The sequence below is a fragment of the Prionailurus viverrinus genome, chromosome C1, assembly GCF_022837055.1.
Source record: "Prionailurus viverrinus isolate Anna chromosome C1, UM_Priviv_1.0, whole genome shotgun sequence".
Lineage (NCBI taxonomy): Eukaryota > Metazoa > Chordata > Mammalia > Carnivora > Felidae > Prionailurus > Prionailurus viverrinus.
In genome coordinates this window covers 179,654,248-179,671,106 of record NC_062568.1, presented here as the reverse complement: position 1 = coordinate 179,671,106, position 16,859 = coordinate 179,654,248, and the positions used below count along the sequence as shown (strand labels likewise).

The 16,859-nt window shown below is 44.1% G+C and overlaps 1 protein-coding gene across 10 annotated transcripts in view; it reads right to left on the bottom strand.

Moving 5' to 3' along the window:
* ERI3 (ERI1 exoribonuclease family member 3) overlaps positions 1 to 16,859 on the bottom strand; it is a 128,240-nt gene that overhangs the window by 104,083 nt on the left and 7,298 nt on the right. For 5 of the 10 annotated variants that reach the window (XM_047870040.1, XM_047870035.1, XM_047870039.1 and 2 more), the window contains one exon: positions 9,320 to 9,597. The exons of 3 other annotated variants lie outside the window; for them this stretch is intronic. In XM_047870040.1, coding sequence (XP_047725996.1) covers positions 9,320 to 9,574 — 255 coding nt within the window. In that variant the 5' untranslated portion in view covers positions 9,575 to 9,597. Of the gene's footprint in view, positions 1 to 9,319; positions 9,598 to 16,125; positions 16,363 to 16,859 lie in introns of those variants that run through there. 2 more of the 10 variants (XM_047870041.1, XM_047870036.1) reach the window with 2 other exon arrangements.

Here is a 16,859-nt window from a genome sequence, read left to right as displayed (position 1 = left end):
GTTCGAGCCTTGAGTCAGGCTCTGTGCAGACCGCTTGCTCAGACCCTGGAGGCTGCTCCGGCTTTGGTCTCCCTTTCTCTCTGCCCCTCGCCCACTCACACTCTGTCTCTCTCAAAAATAAATAAACGTTAAAAAAAAATTTTTTTTAAAGATCCTACTTATATCACCACTACAGAACTCACCTTATCAGATCTCCTTAGTATAGATCTTCAGTTCAGAGCACCCCATTTACAACAATCATAGGTTCCATCTTTACCCTTGCCAAATCTCTTAGTACCACTGACTCCTAGGAGCCCACCAGTATCCAAATGAGCTACAAGCTACTTCAAAGCATGGTTCTCAAGCTCATTTCCCCCCAGCACATCTAAAAGCTACAACACATAATTTCTTCTCTCCATCCCTACCATCACTGCCTTAGTCTAACCTACTAACATCACTTTCAAATAACGCCTCCTAATCAGGTTCCCCACGTCCATTTTTAACCCCTTAGAACACTTTCACTCCATTCCCATGAACCCTGGCTTGCAACATCTGTTTCTTCTATTCCATTCAACAACACCTTCACACTTCCTCTTCTGGCTCACCAACTTTGCCTCCCAGCCTCACCGTGGACTTGGTATGCTCCTTTCCTTTCAGCAACATCAGCATCTCCACATAAGAACTTCTGCCAGCATTTAGACTTTAGACCAAACCTTGGCTAAAAGGGCCTCCCTAGGACTAGATACTCAGCACTGGATACCACAGCACTGGAACAGGTACTACCAGATACTACCACTGGATACTAGATACCACAGCACTGGAACAGAACTGCACTGCTCATGTAACAGATCTGTTTTGCTGCCCACAGACCAAGATCTCCCATTAGCCACTACATACAGGGATAGGACCAAAACAGCAACCTATTCCAAGGTACGTGTACATCAAATTAAAAGCTTTGCTGATGTTTGTCTCTCCCTCCAGAGTCTACTTACCTTCTTTCTGATTCTCTCAGCACCTAACAGGGCTTTGCCCGTGGCAGCACTCTAAACACACAAACCCTTCTCTGCCTGTTCCAGCCTGCTCACCCTTCTGCTGCAGACCTGCCAGGCTGGGGAGCTAGTGTCAATCTGGGAATACTCTTGTTTCAGGCTTTTAGGCTAAGACTCAATTTTCACAGCTAGAGCTCAAAACTCATCACATAAATGTATAGCTGTGGGGTTTTTTTAAGTATTGTGAACACCCAGGATAAGAGAATAAAAAATAGTTACCCCAATGGCATCTTAATCAAAATGATGCAGGATCCTTTTCCCCAACAAGACAAAGAGATGGAAAAGGCATCTCCTAATATCAGTTTCCTCATGTCAAACAACTGGGATCAGTCTACAAAGCAAGAAATGTAATCAATACTGGGGGAGAAGAAAAACAAGACAGGATGGAGGCAGGTAGAAGTGAAGCCTATGGACTTACCCTGGATTTCACATCTCCACTACCTGCTTTTTTTCTATGGCTGTGTATCTGTTGCTGCTGCTCAGAGGGAGAGCTCACCACCCCCTACAACCTTATGCCCTCCAGTCACCTCTGCTCTAGCACATCTTCTCTTGTCACCCAGGTCTATTTCTTCATTAATCCTTCCATCTCATCCCTCAATGTTAGTCAGCCAGCTCTTTATCTGTTTGAAGGGTCTAAACCTCCATGGTCTATGGAAGGTGGGTCTTCCCAAGGGATGTCTAGCAGATCCAAATCCAAACTGCCAATACTTTTGGAGGTCAGAGGGAGGTGCCATGTCATTCTCCAGCCCTTGCTTCCCCCAAAAGGCCAAGCAGCCCAACCCTGTGCTACCTTCAATAGCAGTTGGATTAGCTTCCCCTGACAATGATTCAGGGCCTCAGCTTACATATTTTTTTTCTCTCAGTTTACATATTTTTATGCTGACCCTTACCTTTTGGCCCATACTTTATTGGCTAAAATTCTCTCAAACCTCTTCTGGCCTTTACACTGTCACAACATCCCAATAAGACCTGCTAGCTTGAATGTGAGAAGCACCATATAACCAACACAGATAATCCTACTAACCAAACAGTGAAATATTTGCCATGTACAAAGTCTTCATTCTCCCTCTTCCTCATCTTCAGCACTCCCACACACGACCCTGCAATCCAGGTCAGTTTTTCAGACTTAGGCCAATTCATCGTGGCTTACTCTGTGAGCACCTTCTTTCATTCCTGCTGCAAAAGTTCTGAGAGGCCACAGGCCGACTTGGCCTCTTAAATCTCCTAAATTTCTCTTAACATGAAGCCCATGTGACCTCTCCTCCACATTGTGATCAGGGTTGATCATTCTTTGAGTCCCCACTGCACCAAGTACTTACCTACGTGATGTAATCAAACACTTAACAGTGGTTACATGTAGGTTTACCCTCCTAGACTATGAGCTCCTTGAGGGTAGGAATCATTTCTTACTTGTTTCTATGTCCCCAGCATCTAATACAGAGCTTGAAGTTACTAACCCAAGAGTAAAGAGAGGCCTTTGCATTGCCTCTAAGGTAGTTACAGAGAATAAGGTCCTCCCCATTCCTTTGCTTACTTGATTAAAGGGCAGCTCAGTGTCACTGTTCATTTACAGTCCCTGATTTCATTCATCATTTATCAATGGCTCTATTCTTTAGAACTCTTCCCCACCACCAACCTTAGCCCAGTGTCTAACAAAATCTGCATTCCAACAGCTGTGTCAGCCCTGGGGAGGCCACCAGGATAATAAGAGGCTAGGGGGAGGTTTCTTGATTTGTACTAAATTATGTGGTGATTTTGTTACCAATGACCCAATGCTCCCCAAGGAAAGTTCCTGGTCCCACCCCCAGGCAACTCCATAGCCCTAACTACACACCACAGCAGCTTGAAGGTATAAACCCTGAGGAAGATAGAGAAGCAGTCTGAATAGAGCAAATAAACAAACCCACTTCGATCTGTACCTCTGCTATGCCAAACACATAAGGCAGCAGCACCATGCATCAGTGCTCCACTCCCTGGGATGTATATTTTACTTCTACATTGCTATGTCTGCTCCAAATAAAGAAGGGCCCCTTCAGCTCTCACGTGAAGTTACAACAGGGCCAAAACCTGAACACAGCAAATGCTTGTTCCCATTCGGGGAGTGGTTGTGAGGAGCTACAGTGACAGTCAAAGAAAAGGGATAGCGGGGAGGTGGGGGGGGGGGGGGTCCCTATGAGGGACCACCAGGAAACAGCAGCCCGTGAACGGGGGGGGGGGGGGGGGGGGGGCTTTTGGAGATGGAGGGGGAAGCACCATTTTTATGGAGGCAGCAACAAAAGGGACAAAAGGGCCTAGTGGGCTGTCCCATTCCTACCACCATCACTGGCCACCAATAGAGGAATTCATTTATGGTGACCCTGGAAGAAGGGCGTGTTAAAGCAGAGATATAAGTAAAAAGAAAGGCAATAATTGGTCTGATGGGCAAGGGAAAAATTATACCAGGAGTCGGGAGCCTGTGCAAGAACACTTACAGCTCACACAGTCGTCATAACTCAGCCCCCTCAAGCATTTTGTGCTCTGCTTATGGTGTTAACTTTAATGTCTTAACATATAACACCATCCGCACTAACACAAAATACTACACACGCCAGATGAGGCTGAGTTATAGTTGCTGTGGGAAGCATAACTTTGAATTTCCTGATTTTGGTGCATTTAATCTCAACCATAATGTTACATTAACGTCGGTTTTGCATTTCATTTCCCAGTTTAGAAGAATAGCGTCAGCGCCTTTGCCTGTCTGTACAGAAAAAAATGCAGGCTGACTTGGGGCCACAGGCAGATGGACCACAACCCAACAACCGGGCCCTCGCAATAAAAACCCTGGCCAGACCCCTCCTACTTAGAGGGGCTGTGACTAGGACAAGTGAATGGGGAGGGAAGAGTGGGTTCTTTCTCTAGGGAACTGCCTTTCTGTCCACTTGGGAGTGTACAGGAACCAAGGTAGCACACGGTAAGAGCGGTGTCCATGTGTGCACACTGGATGGGGGAGGGGGTAGGTGGTAGGGGGATTCTGCCTTTCAGCCCTAAATAAAGAAGAAGGGAATCGATATAGTTTGATTTGTAGGGATCTTAACCAATTTCCTGTAAAGTTTTCCAAAATGTCTCTCTCACAAAGGACTAATAATGATGTACCAGCTCTAAGACATACTGAAATCCTCCAAATGCCTCTCTTCTATATTATTCCTTCTCCTGTCACTATGAAACTTCCCCCACCCTCCCCTCCCCAAATAACCCAGCATCTGGACAATTTTCTATAAAAAAGAAACTCCTTTACTCATGGTTCTAACTCAAAATGCAGATGGAGTTTCTTCAAGGTTTCCTAAAAAAAAAAAAAAAAAAAAAAAAAAAAAGCCCCTGTGGACAAAGACCAAACACTAGAAAACCTCAACCCCAAAGGTCATTTTTCTCCCAAGTTATGGGCACTTGAATACAGATGAGAAGGAAAACAGTCGGCAGGGCTGCTGCAGATTAGTGAGAAAAAAGACTATACCCCAGAACCTGATGCCCAGCCAGAGGGCACTCAGGGAGGCAGGACAGGCAGCAGCTAGCACATGGCTCCCCAGATAAGGAGAGCTGGGCTACCTTCTCCTTGGCCATCCGGATAGCTGAGGGTTACTTCTTTTCTCCTTGTGCTGTGGCCTATACCTCATTGTCCTCACTTACATTTGCTTTTGTTCCTTTCTAAATACTAAGGTGGTGAAAGAACCTGCCCCCAGGTTAAAGATGGACAATTAAAGATCCCACCAAAGCTTTCAGGCTGCTTCCTGGGCCTTAGGGTCACAACCACCATTATTCCATGCACATCCACACCAAAATGAGCAACACGAACTCCTGCTAGCCAGGACAAAGGAGTCAGGATTCTCCTAAACCAGATAAAAACCTACTTCCCTATCAGGAAATGATTCCTAAAGCAAGAAAGGAATTGTATTTCTCAAATTGAGAGTCTCTAAAGCAACTTAAACCATCTAAATTAACATTTAAGTGAAAAAATGTTTTCAAATGTAAAAGTCTCATATTCAGCCAATATCTATCATGTTAATCTGAATCAAAACGTAAAACAAAGAGTGCAAAAACCAGAAAGTGAAGCCTTTTACGGGCAAACAGACCACTCCAGTTTCACCTAGCTGAACAAAGTGCAAGAATAAACAGCAAAAATGATGATAAATGGAAAATACCAGATGTTTTACCATGTTTATAACCAATACTGTTACTCACCCAAGTATAACAGAGCTTACACTTGTTAGTTTCCACAACGCCATTCCTTTAGGACAGTCCCAATAAGCTGATTCAGGGACTTCTGAAGATCAGAGACAGATCAGAAAAATGAACCCCATGCCAAGCATCCAGAAAGATCCTGGCCCCAAACTTGTTTCTGCCTCTTCCACCCCCAAGGGGTAATGGCACACTCCCATAAGGATCAGAAATGTACAATGCAGAGGACTCGAGTATTTGAAAGCAACTGGGGGCTAGGCAGGAGAGCTGGGATGATCTGATTCAGTCCCAAGCCCATCCCCAGGAGGCATGCAGCCCTTGCCCATAAAGTGTCTCTGCCAAGTGGGTAGCCCATTCTGAAAGAACACTAGGGAGGGCTGATTCAACTTGCAGCCCATCTTCTAGTCCTTTTCCTGTCTCTTGTTAAGAGTTCATTTTCGGGGCACCTGGGTGGCGCAGTCGGTTAAGCATCCGACTTCAGCCAGGTCACGATCTCGCGGTCTGTGAGTTTGAGCCCCGCGTCGGGCTCTGGGCTGATGGCTCAGAGCCTGGAGCCTGTTTCCGATTCTGTGTCTCCCTCTCTCTCTGCCCCTCCCCCGTTCATGCTCTGTCTCTCTGTCCCAAAAATAAATAAACGTTGAAAAAAAAAAAAAAAAAGAGTTCATTTTCATTCTCATCCAAAATCTCAATCTTTCCGGTTTCCATTTAAATTCATTTCTTTTTGGGGGCGCCTGGGTGGCTCAGTTGGTTGAGCAACCAACTCTTGATTTCCGCTTGGGTTGTGATCTTGCAGTCTGTGGGATCAAGCCTTGCATTGTGCTGGGTCCGTTCAGCGCTGACAGAGTGGAGTCTACTTGGAATTCTCTCTCTCCCTCTCTCTCTATCCCTCCCCAACTCGTGCTTGCTCGCTCTCTTTCTCTCTCAAAATAAATGCATAAACATTAAAAAACAAACAAAAAATAAATAAATACATTTCTTTTTTTTAATCCTTATTAAAATGAGGAGCAAGTTATTATTATACTCCTTGGAACAACTACTTCCCATATGATGAATTTATTTAGTCTGGACAAGAAATCAGTCACCAAAACCATATTCTATTTCTTTTCTAAGTCCTATTTTTGTGCCCCTAATGATTTGTTTTCCCTCTTATCCTGAGCTTTTCCAATTTCTCCACTGCCCCTGCTGACTGAAAGACCTAAACAGCCCAGGGGCTCTAATGATGACCTCAGTAGAAGGATGACCAGGGGAAGGATGCTGTCCTATGTAGGACTGTCACCTTCTCCACTGCATCTTCTAAAATTTCCCTGAATCCTATCAGGATCCTGCTACCTGCAAACTTTATAGAAGATTTTTTTTTAAGAGACAGAGAGGCTCTAAGCTGCCACAAACAACAAGTTTCAAATCACTCTTGAACTACCCATTCCTTTCCTGAAAATGGTCCAATGGGTAGTCCAACAGAGCTGCCTGGCCCCAAACTCACCTTCCTACCTGTTGATCACAGCATTGTGGAGGCTTAATGAAGTAGAGATGCATTACATTTATCACTTACCCCAGATCCACTCAAATCCATCACTATGTCACAGCAAGAAGTTAGATTGATCTGACAGGATTTGCTCTTCTTCGCAAACCCATGTAAGTTATTACTCAGTACCCTATGCTCTTCTAGCTGTTTGCTGATTGATTATCTGACGATCAGGTCAAGTATCTTCTCTGGAATCACAGTAAACTAACGGGTCTATAATTTCCAAGATCATTCGTATTCCCCTTTTAAAGATAAGCAAGACAGCAAATGCTTCTCTCTGAATTCTCTAAAGCAACAGCTAATGCTTTCTAATAATGAACCAGGGCAGCCAATTCTTTAAGTGCCCTTGGAATCACATCATCAGGGTTCATTGATTCTGGAGATAATCTTTAATCAGGCCCAGGTCCTGGTAAACGGCATGGAGTCCTACCTCAGCCTAGGTCAGAAAGGCTGTGGTGCCTAAGTCTGGGTGGGAAGTTGGTGATACGTGGGATTTAAATCTGTATTGCATTATATCTTCAGCATTGCAATAAATAAATAAGTAGAACAATGCCCTTGAAAGAGAAAATGAAAGGTGATACTGACAGACCAAATTCAGGCATAAATCAGGCTTCACCTTGAGCAACACTGACAGGACCCTCTGTAGGACAAGAGAACAGAGCTACATAATTATCTGGGCTTATAATCTAACTGAAAAATGCAGAAATAAACACACGTAGGCATGTGCCAGAAAGCAGAACGCAGAAAAAGCCATAAAGGAAGTGCCAAGTGATCATGAGAGTTCAGAAAAGGGATGAATCATACGCAATACGGATGTCTTGGATTTTGGACCCCCATCCCATTAGGGCTTACTCAGTAATTGGAATGTACATCAGTAAGGGAAATAATACAGTATGTTAGGATACGGATCCCTGATTCCTAACCCGAGAGAACGTATGTAACCCAAATTCCCACCCCATCACCCAGGCACACCCACCACAGAATCTCCAATAGTTTGGGGGGCAGAAAAGACTCTACAGCATGGGCAGGAGCAAGACGCTAAAAAAGTTAAGGGTGGCTCAGGTAGCACCCAAACCACATTCCTTCCCTTTTATACAAAGGTCTTTCCCTCGGGACATTCTCCTCATCCTGCTCCTGTCTTCCCAAGCCTCCACAGGCCTGATTCCGATACTCCCAAAGACAGACCACTACTTGACAGTAGAACAGGAAAGAGGAGAGAGAGAGAGAGGAAGGTAAAAGTGTGGTGGCATCTGCTTTATGGAAAATAATCTACTATTCTAAAGATAGAACCTCTTGATGGGAAAAAAATCAACCATGAGAAATGAACCCAGTATCTCTGAATGGACCCCACTCCTCCAGTCTCCCAAGTGCCTGATGTTACAGTCCCCTTTTCTCCCTCCACCCTACCACTGAAAGCTTTTCCCAGACTAACATGTCTACACATCCCAAAATTACTCACCTAATAGCCCAGCCCCACAGGGAAGAGTTACAGTCCTAGAGCTGGGCATATTCAAGGTTCCCACACTACAATCAACTGTCACATCAGCTCCCAATCATTCCCCAAAAACAAACAGCAAGCACAGGTACCTCTCTGCTGCTAAACCAAGCTTCCTAGTAGCACTACCTTAAAAGTTTGTAAAAAGTTTCTGAACACAGTTGATGACTAAGAAAAAAAAAGGAAGCAAAGAAATTTTCCTAACAGACCAACAGTTGTACTTCTTCAGGTTATCTAATGCTGCAAAACACATCATCCCCAAACTCATTGGTTCAAAACATCACTAATCATTTCTTATCTCTCACAGTTTCTGCAAACCAAGAATTCAGGAATGGCTCAGCTGACCAGCCTGGCCCAGGGTCTCTCCTGAGGTTGAAGTCAGATGTCCACTGGGGCTGGTGGATTCACTTCCAAGACAGCACCAAGACACACGACTGGCAAGCTGGTACTGGTTTTTAGCTAAGAACCTCAGTTCCTGTACACCCATGCCTCTCCACAGGCTGTCTGAGAGTCCTCAATGCATGGCAGCTGGCTTCCTACAGAGTGAGCGATCCAAAAGAGCAAGGTGAACTATAGTGCTTTTTATGGCTTAGCCTCAGAAATCACACAATGTCCTTTCCACTGTGTTCTATTGGTTATACGCGGCTAGCTCTGATGTGTGGGAGAGAAACTACCAAGGGTATGAATATCAGGAGGCAAGGATCATCGGGTGCCATCTTGAGGCTGACTACCACAGTATTCCTTAAAAGAACATGCAGCAATAGCAGGAGAAGGAAGGAGGGAAGGGAAAGGAGAGAGAAAGGATGGGACCAAAGGAAATATTTTGATTCCCAAAGGCTGAGACCAGAGAGAAACAATATGCCCAGTTCTCTCCAGAGACTTCTCAGGTCTACCTTACCCTAGCATGCCTGAACCAAGTCCGGTTTCCCAGGCAGGAACTCCAGATGAGTAGCTAAAAGCCAGGAAGACATGAGAAAGTTCCTCTGGAACCCAGAAAGCAAGACTATCCTCCCTCCCTCCTTGCCCACCCCACCTTTTCTGAAGCAATGATGCAACAGTTACCTGAGGATGAATCTGTGGCTTGTCGCACGTGGCCTCAAAGTCCAGCACTAAAAAGTAGTGATACCTCTGGGGAGGAAAGGGCACCATTGCCGCCATGGATGCGCCAAAGCCGTGGGCCGCCAGTTTTCTGGTGGATATGGAGCAGAACTCCGGAACACCACAGGGAGAAAATAAGTGGGAGCCCAGCACTTTTCTTGCTCTTGAAAGTAAATATGAAGAAAATCGAGCTGCTCCAGTCTGTAAAGGTGCTAGCATTGAACATCCAGAAGCATCTAAAACTTAGGGGAGGAAAGTTTAAAAAAAAAAAAAAGAAAGAAAGAGAAAAAAAAAAAGAACAAAGAGCCTGGGTTACTCCCCTCCCACTGTGGCCCTGTTCCATCTGGTCTTCAGGAATAGTCACACAACATGAACCACTCCCCAGTGTTTCTGGGCCCCTTTTCTAAATCAACAGTATTTATTACTGAAGTTCAAGACCCTAATACTGGCCGCTGCAGCATTATGACAGCTCTGAGTCTCCAAGATCATTCTCAAAACAACCTGCAATGCTGGCCTTCATCTTTAAACGGAGCTCTAAAGTTCAAAAGAGAAGAGAGAGAAAAATTCTGTGGTCATTTCTCAGGTGGCAACAGTTAACATAGAGCTAAGGTTCCCAGAGTAACATGAGGTGACCCAGCTGCACAATCAGTCCTGGGAGCTAAGGAGACTCAGACAAACAGTGGAAAACGCCCAAGATTCTCTCCTCAGCTCCATTACAAACCATTTGCCCCTGGCCTTCCAGCGTGTCTCACATCTCCACATATCCTCCTCCCTTCTCCCAAGGTGAAATGGAACACAGCCAATCACAGGGGAGCTTGCTGGTGACTCCCCAGCCCCCACACCAGTAAGTGGCACCCTGGGGGAATGAATGACGCCTGGAGAGCACAGCTGGCAACAGCCTCAGGCCTTCACATTTGCTGCCTTTAGACATACTCACTACTAGAGGCCCTGAATGACTGTGGGATTTTTTTTTTTTTTTTTTAAATAGGGAAGAAAAAGAGAAAACCCAGATGTGGCAGTAATGGGAGCATTGCTTAAAAAAAAAAAAAAAGTCTAGTAAAGTTTTCTGAGTGAACATGTGCAAAAAAAAAAAAAAAAATCCAAATCACTTTTCAAGTTTTCCCTTAAAATTTGCAGAATGTCTGTTCCTTAGAGGGTTAACTAAATATAAAAATCAAAGCCTAAGTTTTACTCACAAATAACTCAAACTTCCTTAAAATAAAAAGGAACAAAGAAGAAATTTTGTTTACCCCTCTTACACCCAACATTCAAATTCCCTCAACTTTAATCCTCAAAGTCAAACAAGAAATCTCACTGCTCAATGCAGAAATGGCCATAGTTTATGCCTTCTGAAGCCCCATTCTAATAGACCCAAAAGCTTGCCTCTGAAAGGCTACAAATGGGCACTGGCCCCCTCCTGCAGGGTTGAAGGGGTAGTAGCCTGTGAAGTCCAGAGCATACTCAGAAGCAATGAGGTCACTACTACCTGAGCGGGCCTGGACAATGGCAAGTATCACTCCACCTCCTGGCTCTCCCCTGACTCACTGAATGACCTACCATAACTTGCCTGCATATTTATTAGGAGACATGCTAGTGTGGGTCCTCAATTTCCCCATCCCTGTAGTGAGATTCCATGAGGATTCAGAGGGTCTAAGACTGAAAAGTGAAAAGTATTTTAAGTTCTTCGTGGTCCTACAGAGCACAGCGCCTGCTTTACACCATGGCTTTACAGCATTTCCAAAACACAGTCCAAACCCCTCAGCTCAGGGTAGACAAAGGCCAGCTTGGATTTCACTACAGAATCCCTTGGAAAGGCAAAGAGGCCAATATCCCTTTGAAAGCCAGAATCCAAAATAACTTCACATCACCTACCCTGAACAATACTGGGGGCCTTGCTGAGATGGGAGACACCAGTCTGCTCAGATTATGCATTAGAATTTGGATCCAAAGTCCCTCAGAGCCTTAGAACTCTTCTCTAACTCCCTGAAGTCAGACTAGGGATAAGGACTTTAGAGAGTCCTAATGTCTGGCAATATGTATATATAGTATATACAGTATATACAGTCAACCAGACCCCATCTGCCAAATACTATAGGCAATTAAGCATCATGATTAAGTAGGGCTTCCAGGTTTGAATCCTGGCTTAGCCACTTATTTGCCATGGAACCTTGGGCAAGCTCTGTTCTTCAAACCCTCACCTGTAAAATGACAAATATAATAGCTCTTACTCAAGTGAGAATGAAATGAGAGGACAGATGTAAAGCACTAGGAGCATTGTCTGGCACATAAGGGCTCAATAAATATTAGCCTACTAGTATTACTACTAGTAAGTAGTAGTTACCACTAGAGTTACCACTCTATTGAGCTATGCCCACCTGGCCAAGCCCAGATCCTCATACTTGGGGCCTATAAATCCAATGATGCATAAGGCAATCTCAGAGAGTAACATCAAAATCTCCTGCATGCCCAGGATGCTCTAGACTCCCCATACATCATACTGTCTGTGTCCTATCCCTTCAACGAACAACACATTGATGACCAAAAGCCTCTTGCCTGCAGGCCTTGCCTTCTCACCTGATTTCACCCACATCAACAAGTTTTTCTTGTAGCAAGTCTTGAGAATAGATAGGAGACCAGGCCTCCATATATCAGTAATCACTGGATTCCATACTTCCCTTACTTCTAAAAACCAAGTCCAACTTGAGTCAAGAAACAAAGAGCAGCTCTTCCTCTTCCTTTCCTGAAAAATTCAGTCTAATGGTTTTAGAGCCATTAGTTGTGGCAGAGGAAGACAGGTATCTACAAGTTGAGGTAGGGGGAGCAGAAGAGTCTGGGGTGAGGGTGGGGGGTATCAGAGCCCAAGCAGAGTAAGGAAGGCAACTATACAGAGGCAGGAAGGTGTGATGTAGCATGTCAGAGCCCATGTGGGGGTGTGGAGGGCATGGCAAGGGGTCAGGAGATGGTGGCAAGTCTGATGCAGGGAGTCATGGGCAGGGTAAAAGAGGCAGTCAAGAGAGGGAAAGAGCAATGGCAACAATGGGAGACTGGTTACATACAGAGGGATTGATCAAAGAAGGATGTGTATTAAGGGTAATGAGAACCAGGTTTCTCATGGCTAGAGGATGTAATTCAAGTAGGGAAAGAGGAAAAAATCCAAGGTGTCAAATTGAAATTGAAGGAAACAGTGTGAACTCATGGTATCAGACATATATAACACATAAGAATAAAGCTAAATGTAAATATGAGTATGAATATATAAATATACACACACATATATTTTTTAGCTCTGTCTCCTGAAGGGCCAGGGAGCAGCAACACTCCAGCAGCAATGAGCACACCTAGCACCCAGTTGCCTTCTAAACAACATCCTTCAGTGGAAGAACCAGAGCTCTTTGGAGAAATGGTTGATTCTGTGGCAGGGAAAGTACAAGATGAGTCTGGAACATCTTGTTTTAGGGCCAAAAAGCAAGGAAATGCTCAAAGAATGAAGGCAACTTATCAAAAGGATGCAGAGGCCAGCTTGAAGGGACTCCTACTGGCAAATAAATAATGATATTAACAGATACTGCATTGAATTAAAAAGGAAACCATGAGTCTATAAAGCACAAATTAATTAACTAATTAAAGTTTGATGAGGGATATTCACATAGTTTCAAACTATCTCCTCACAGAATGCTTATTAATCATAACAGGAAGTATACAATGAAGAAACCGGGCAGACATCACCTTAATCAAGTGATCAAAATGAACATTATCAATAGTGGGATAAATGAAAACAGTGCACCACATGATAGGATGCAATGAGAAGAAAGCATCATTTCTGTGATATTCCTGTCAAAGATGCATAATCTAAGTCTAATCATGAGAAAATATTCAACAAACCCTAATTGAAGGGCAGTCTACACAATCACTAGCCTGTAATCTTCAAAAGTATCAAGGTTATGAATGTAAAGGAACTTTTACTGAGCAAAGTCTAAAAGAGGTTAAAGGGACTTGGTAACTAAACGCAATGTACATTCTGAACTGGATCAGTTTGCTACAAAAGAACATTACTGGGACAATTGGCAAACTGGAATGGGGTTTGACAATTAGAATGAGGTAAGGTACCAATATTAATTTCCTGGTTTTGCTGGTTATATTGTGGTTAGGTAAGAAAATGTCCTTGCATGGAGGAAATACACTCAAAGCATTCAGGGTGATGGGGCATGAGGTCAGCATTAACGGTCAAGCAGTTCCACAAAAAATTCTTTGTACTCTAACTCCAACTTTTATGTAAATTTGGCCTATTTGAGACTTTTTAAAAATGATTTTAATCTATATGCTGCAATGTGGTTTAAAAGAGGGAGAGAGAACAGATGGTATGTGAGGGTGCAATCTCTCCACATTGCCCATGGAAGGTAGGCTATATGCTCTCCTTCAGCAGGGAGGCCAGCAAAAGCCAGCCCTTAATGCATCAAGTCTCCATGATAAGAGCTCCCACTCAATGGCCCCTCACTGGGCACTCCTGCCACCATTAGAGCCTTCTTAGGAAACACCCCTGCACACCCTGCAGAGGCATCCCATCTGTCTTGCACCCTCTGGCATCTTAGGGATTCCCCTTTCCTATTGCTGTGTTTATACTTCAGTCACAAGTTTGTAGAGTATAAGCCTGTAACTTGCATCATCAATTGGGACTTTGAGTATCTAGTCAAGGGGCAGAACTCAAAAGATCAGTTTATGATTCTATGTATTTGATACCATCTTTCATCAGAGACCAAGATTTAAACACATTTATTCTCAGACATCCTTTTTCTTCTCCTAGCAATAAAAGTAGTAAGTAGCCTATGGCAAGGAGGAAAATAAATGATTCCCTCCTCAAAATGAAAGGACCAGCCCCTCAATGGGGACAGGACAGTGGTAAACAGGGACTGCCATGGGGCCAGCCCGATTTGGAGAAACAGGTCTGCGCCACAGCCCCTGGAGGATGGTCTCTGTGCAGAGTATTTACACAACAGACACCAATGGCTCCTCTGCAGCCATTACTGTCGGTCAGGTAAATAACGCATGTGCCAAAACACACATTTAATGAGGGAAATAATATGCCTTTATAAAAAGCCTCAATCTGTATTTACCTGAGAGACCAGAGAAGCACCAAATCACCAGATTAGTGGAACCACAGAGGAGTCATTCTGGTGTCTTGGGTAAATAGACATTTTATAGCCTTCCATTACTGAGGGGGGAAGAGAGAGCAAAGGGAGGGGGCCCATTCTTTAACATCCACATACACAGGCCACAGGAACCTGGGGGATAGGAAAGTAGAGAAGGCTATCATGAAATATGTAGTCTACTCCCACCCCATCTCCCCAACTGCAAACACAGTTGATCTTTGAACAACACAGGAGATGGGGGCACCAACTCCCCCTGCCCCCACGCAGTGGAAAATCTGCCTATAACTTTTGAATCTCCAAAAACTTAACTACGAAGAGTAGTTGACCAGAAGCCTTACCAATAACATAAACAGTTGACTAATGCATATTTTATATATGTAATCTATATGGTATTCATACAATAAAGATAAAGATGTTAAGAAAACTGTAAGGAAGAGAAAATATATTTAAATATATTTACAGTACTGTACTGTATTTATGGGGGAAAAAAATCTACCGTTAAGTGGATCTGTGCAGTTCAAACCCGTGTTGTTCAAGGGTCACCTGTATTTGGAATCTCTGAGGAGGGTATACATAGGCTTATACCATCTCTGGATTCAATCCATTCCATCGAAAACCAGACTGGGAGGCAGGAGTACATTCCAGAGAAACTCTAAGGCACTAGAGGCAGACTCTGAGTCCAGCTGACTACAAGCACCTGAGACAGCTGCAGCTTCCCCAGTTCCTAGTCCTAGGGTAAGTCCCTGTCCCAAACTGACCTTTAGTATCACAAGTGCTCAGGCACCTGAGTCACAGAGGCATCAACAGAGAACACGGTAATACCTGTCTGGAACCTGCTCAGTCACAGGCTCTGTATTAGGCAGATAAAAATAGCCCGGGAAAAATATAAATAAACTGCTTGCCTTCAAAAGTCATAATCTTCAATCTAATGAATGCATCTTTGCTGCCAGAGCACTTTCTGTGAAAATCACAGATTGTCCAAGGTGAAAGAAATCCTAATGGGAGACACAGTACAGCCACCTAGGGAAAATGAGCTCCAGGAAGAGAAAAGGGCTGCCCAAGACTCACATAGGAAGCAAAAACATAACCCAAGGCTCCCAACTCCCATACCAGGGTTTCAGACCAATGCCCCAACACAAGGAACAGGCCTCACCGCCCAACCCCCAAGCTTCTCTGCAGTCTCACAGTGGAGACCAAGGGCCTGAGGGCTTGGTCTAGTCTGCTGAAAGCTACAGGTTGAGGCAGAACAAAACTTGACATTCCTTAGAACCTCTACACCACTTTTGATGGCACCAAAGTGGAATGGAAGCAAGAACTGTCCTCACCTCAGCAAAACACTCTCCTCCTCTCTACAACCTGTCACTTCCTCAGCCTGTAGCTACAGCTGCTTCTGCTCCAAAGCAGGGCTGGGGAGATCATTCCCAACCTCAGAAGAAGCTGCTAACCCCAAATTAACAGGAGAGCTATAGTAACTATAGTCCTGGAGACCTTCAGGAACACCAAATTCTTATGGCAACGTCACAGGCCACAGGAGGCTTACTCTCCTCTTCAATTAGCTATCTCAGCAGCTCAAGGCAGCTCATAAAAAGAAGTGACTGATTTGCCTGTTGTTTGCTAACTTACCAGCCACACCCAGTAGTTTGGGCCAACTCCTTCAGGGGGCCAAAGCTGGGAAACATTTCTTTGCAAAGTCCTACAAGTCAGTTGTGACATCCATCGCACATGAGAAGGGCAAAGGTTTGTTTCCTAAAACACCATAAATAGGACAGAAATGGAGGAAGGGCATAGTATGTACTCGTATCCCTTTAAGTACCTCCCACACTTGTAGACAGCATCTGACACCAGAAGAGAGGTACTAAGAACCTCCCATATCCTGTTTGGAAACAGGGGTAGAGAAACAAGGAGTCACACAGCCTGGTTGTTTAAACACTGGAATTAGACAAGTCTAGGTTGAAATCCTGACTCTACTACATATTCTTTTTTTTTTTCTTTTCTTTTCTTTTTTTTTAAAGTAGGCTCCACACCTAACATGGGGCTCAAACTCATGACTCCAAGATCAAGAGTTGCATGCCCTACCAACTAAGCCAACCAGGCACCTCTCTAGCATACATTCTTAATAACAATAACTATAATAATGAATAATGATACCTATCTGTTTGGGGTTCAGTTCAACCACACAATGTATATAAAGCACTTGGTGTGTTGGAAGTATGCAATAGAAGGGAGCTAATATTGTTAAGGCATGAGAAAGAGGAAAGGAAAACAGGATTTTCTGAAAAATCTATTATAAGCCAGGCACTGTATTAGTCATCTACATATTTCATGTCATTCAGCCCTCCCAACTCTCAGGCAAAGTG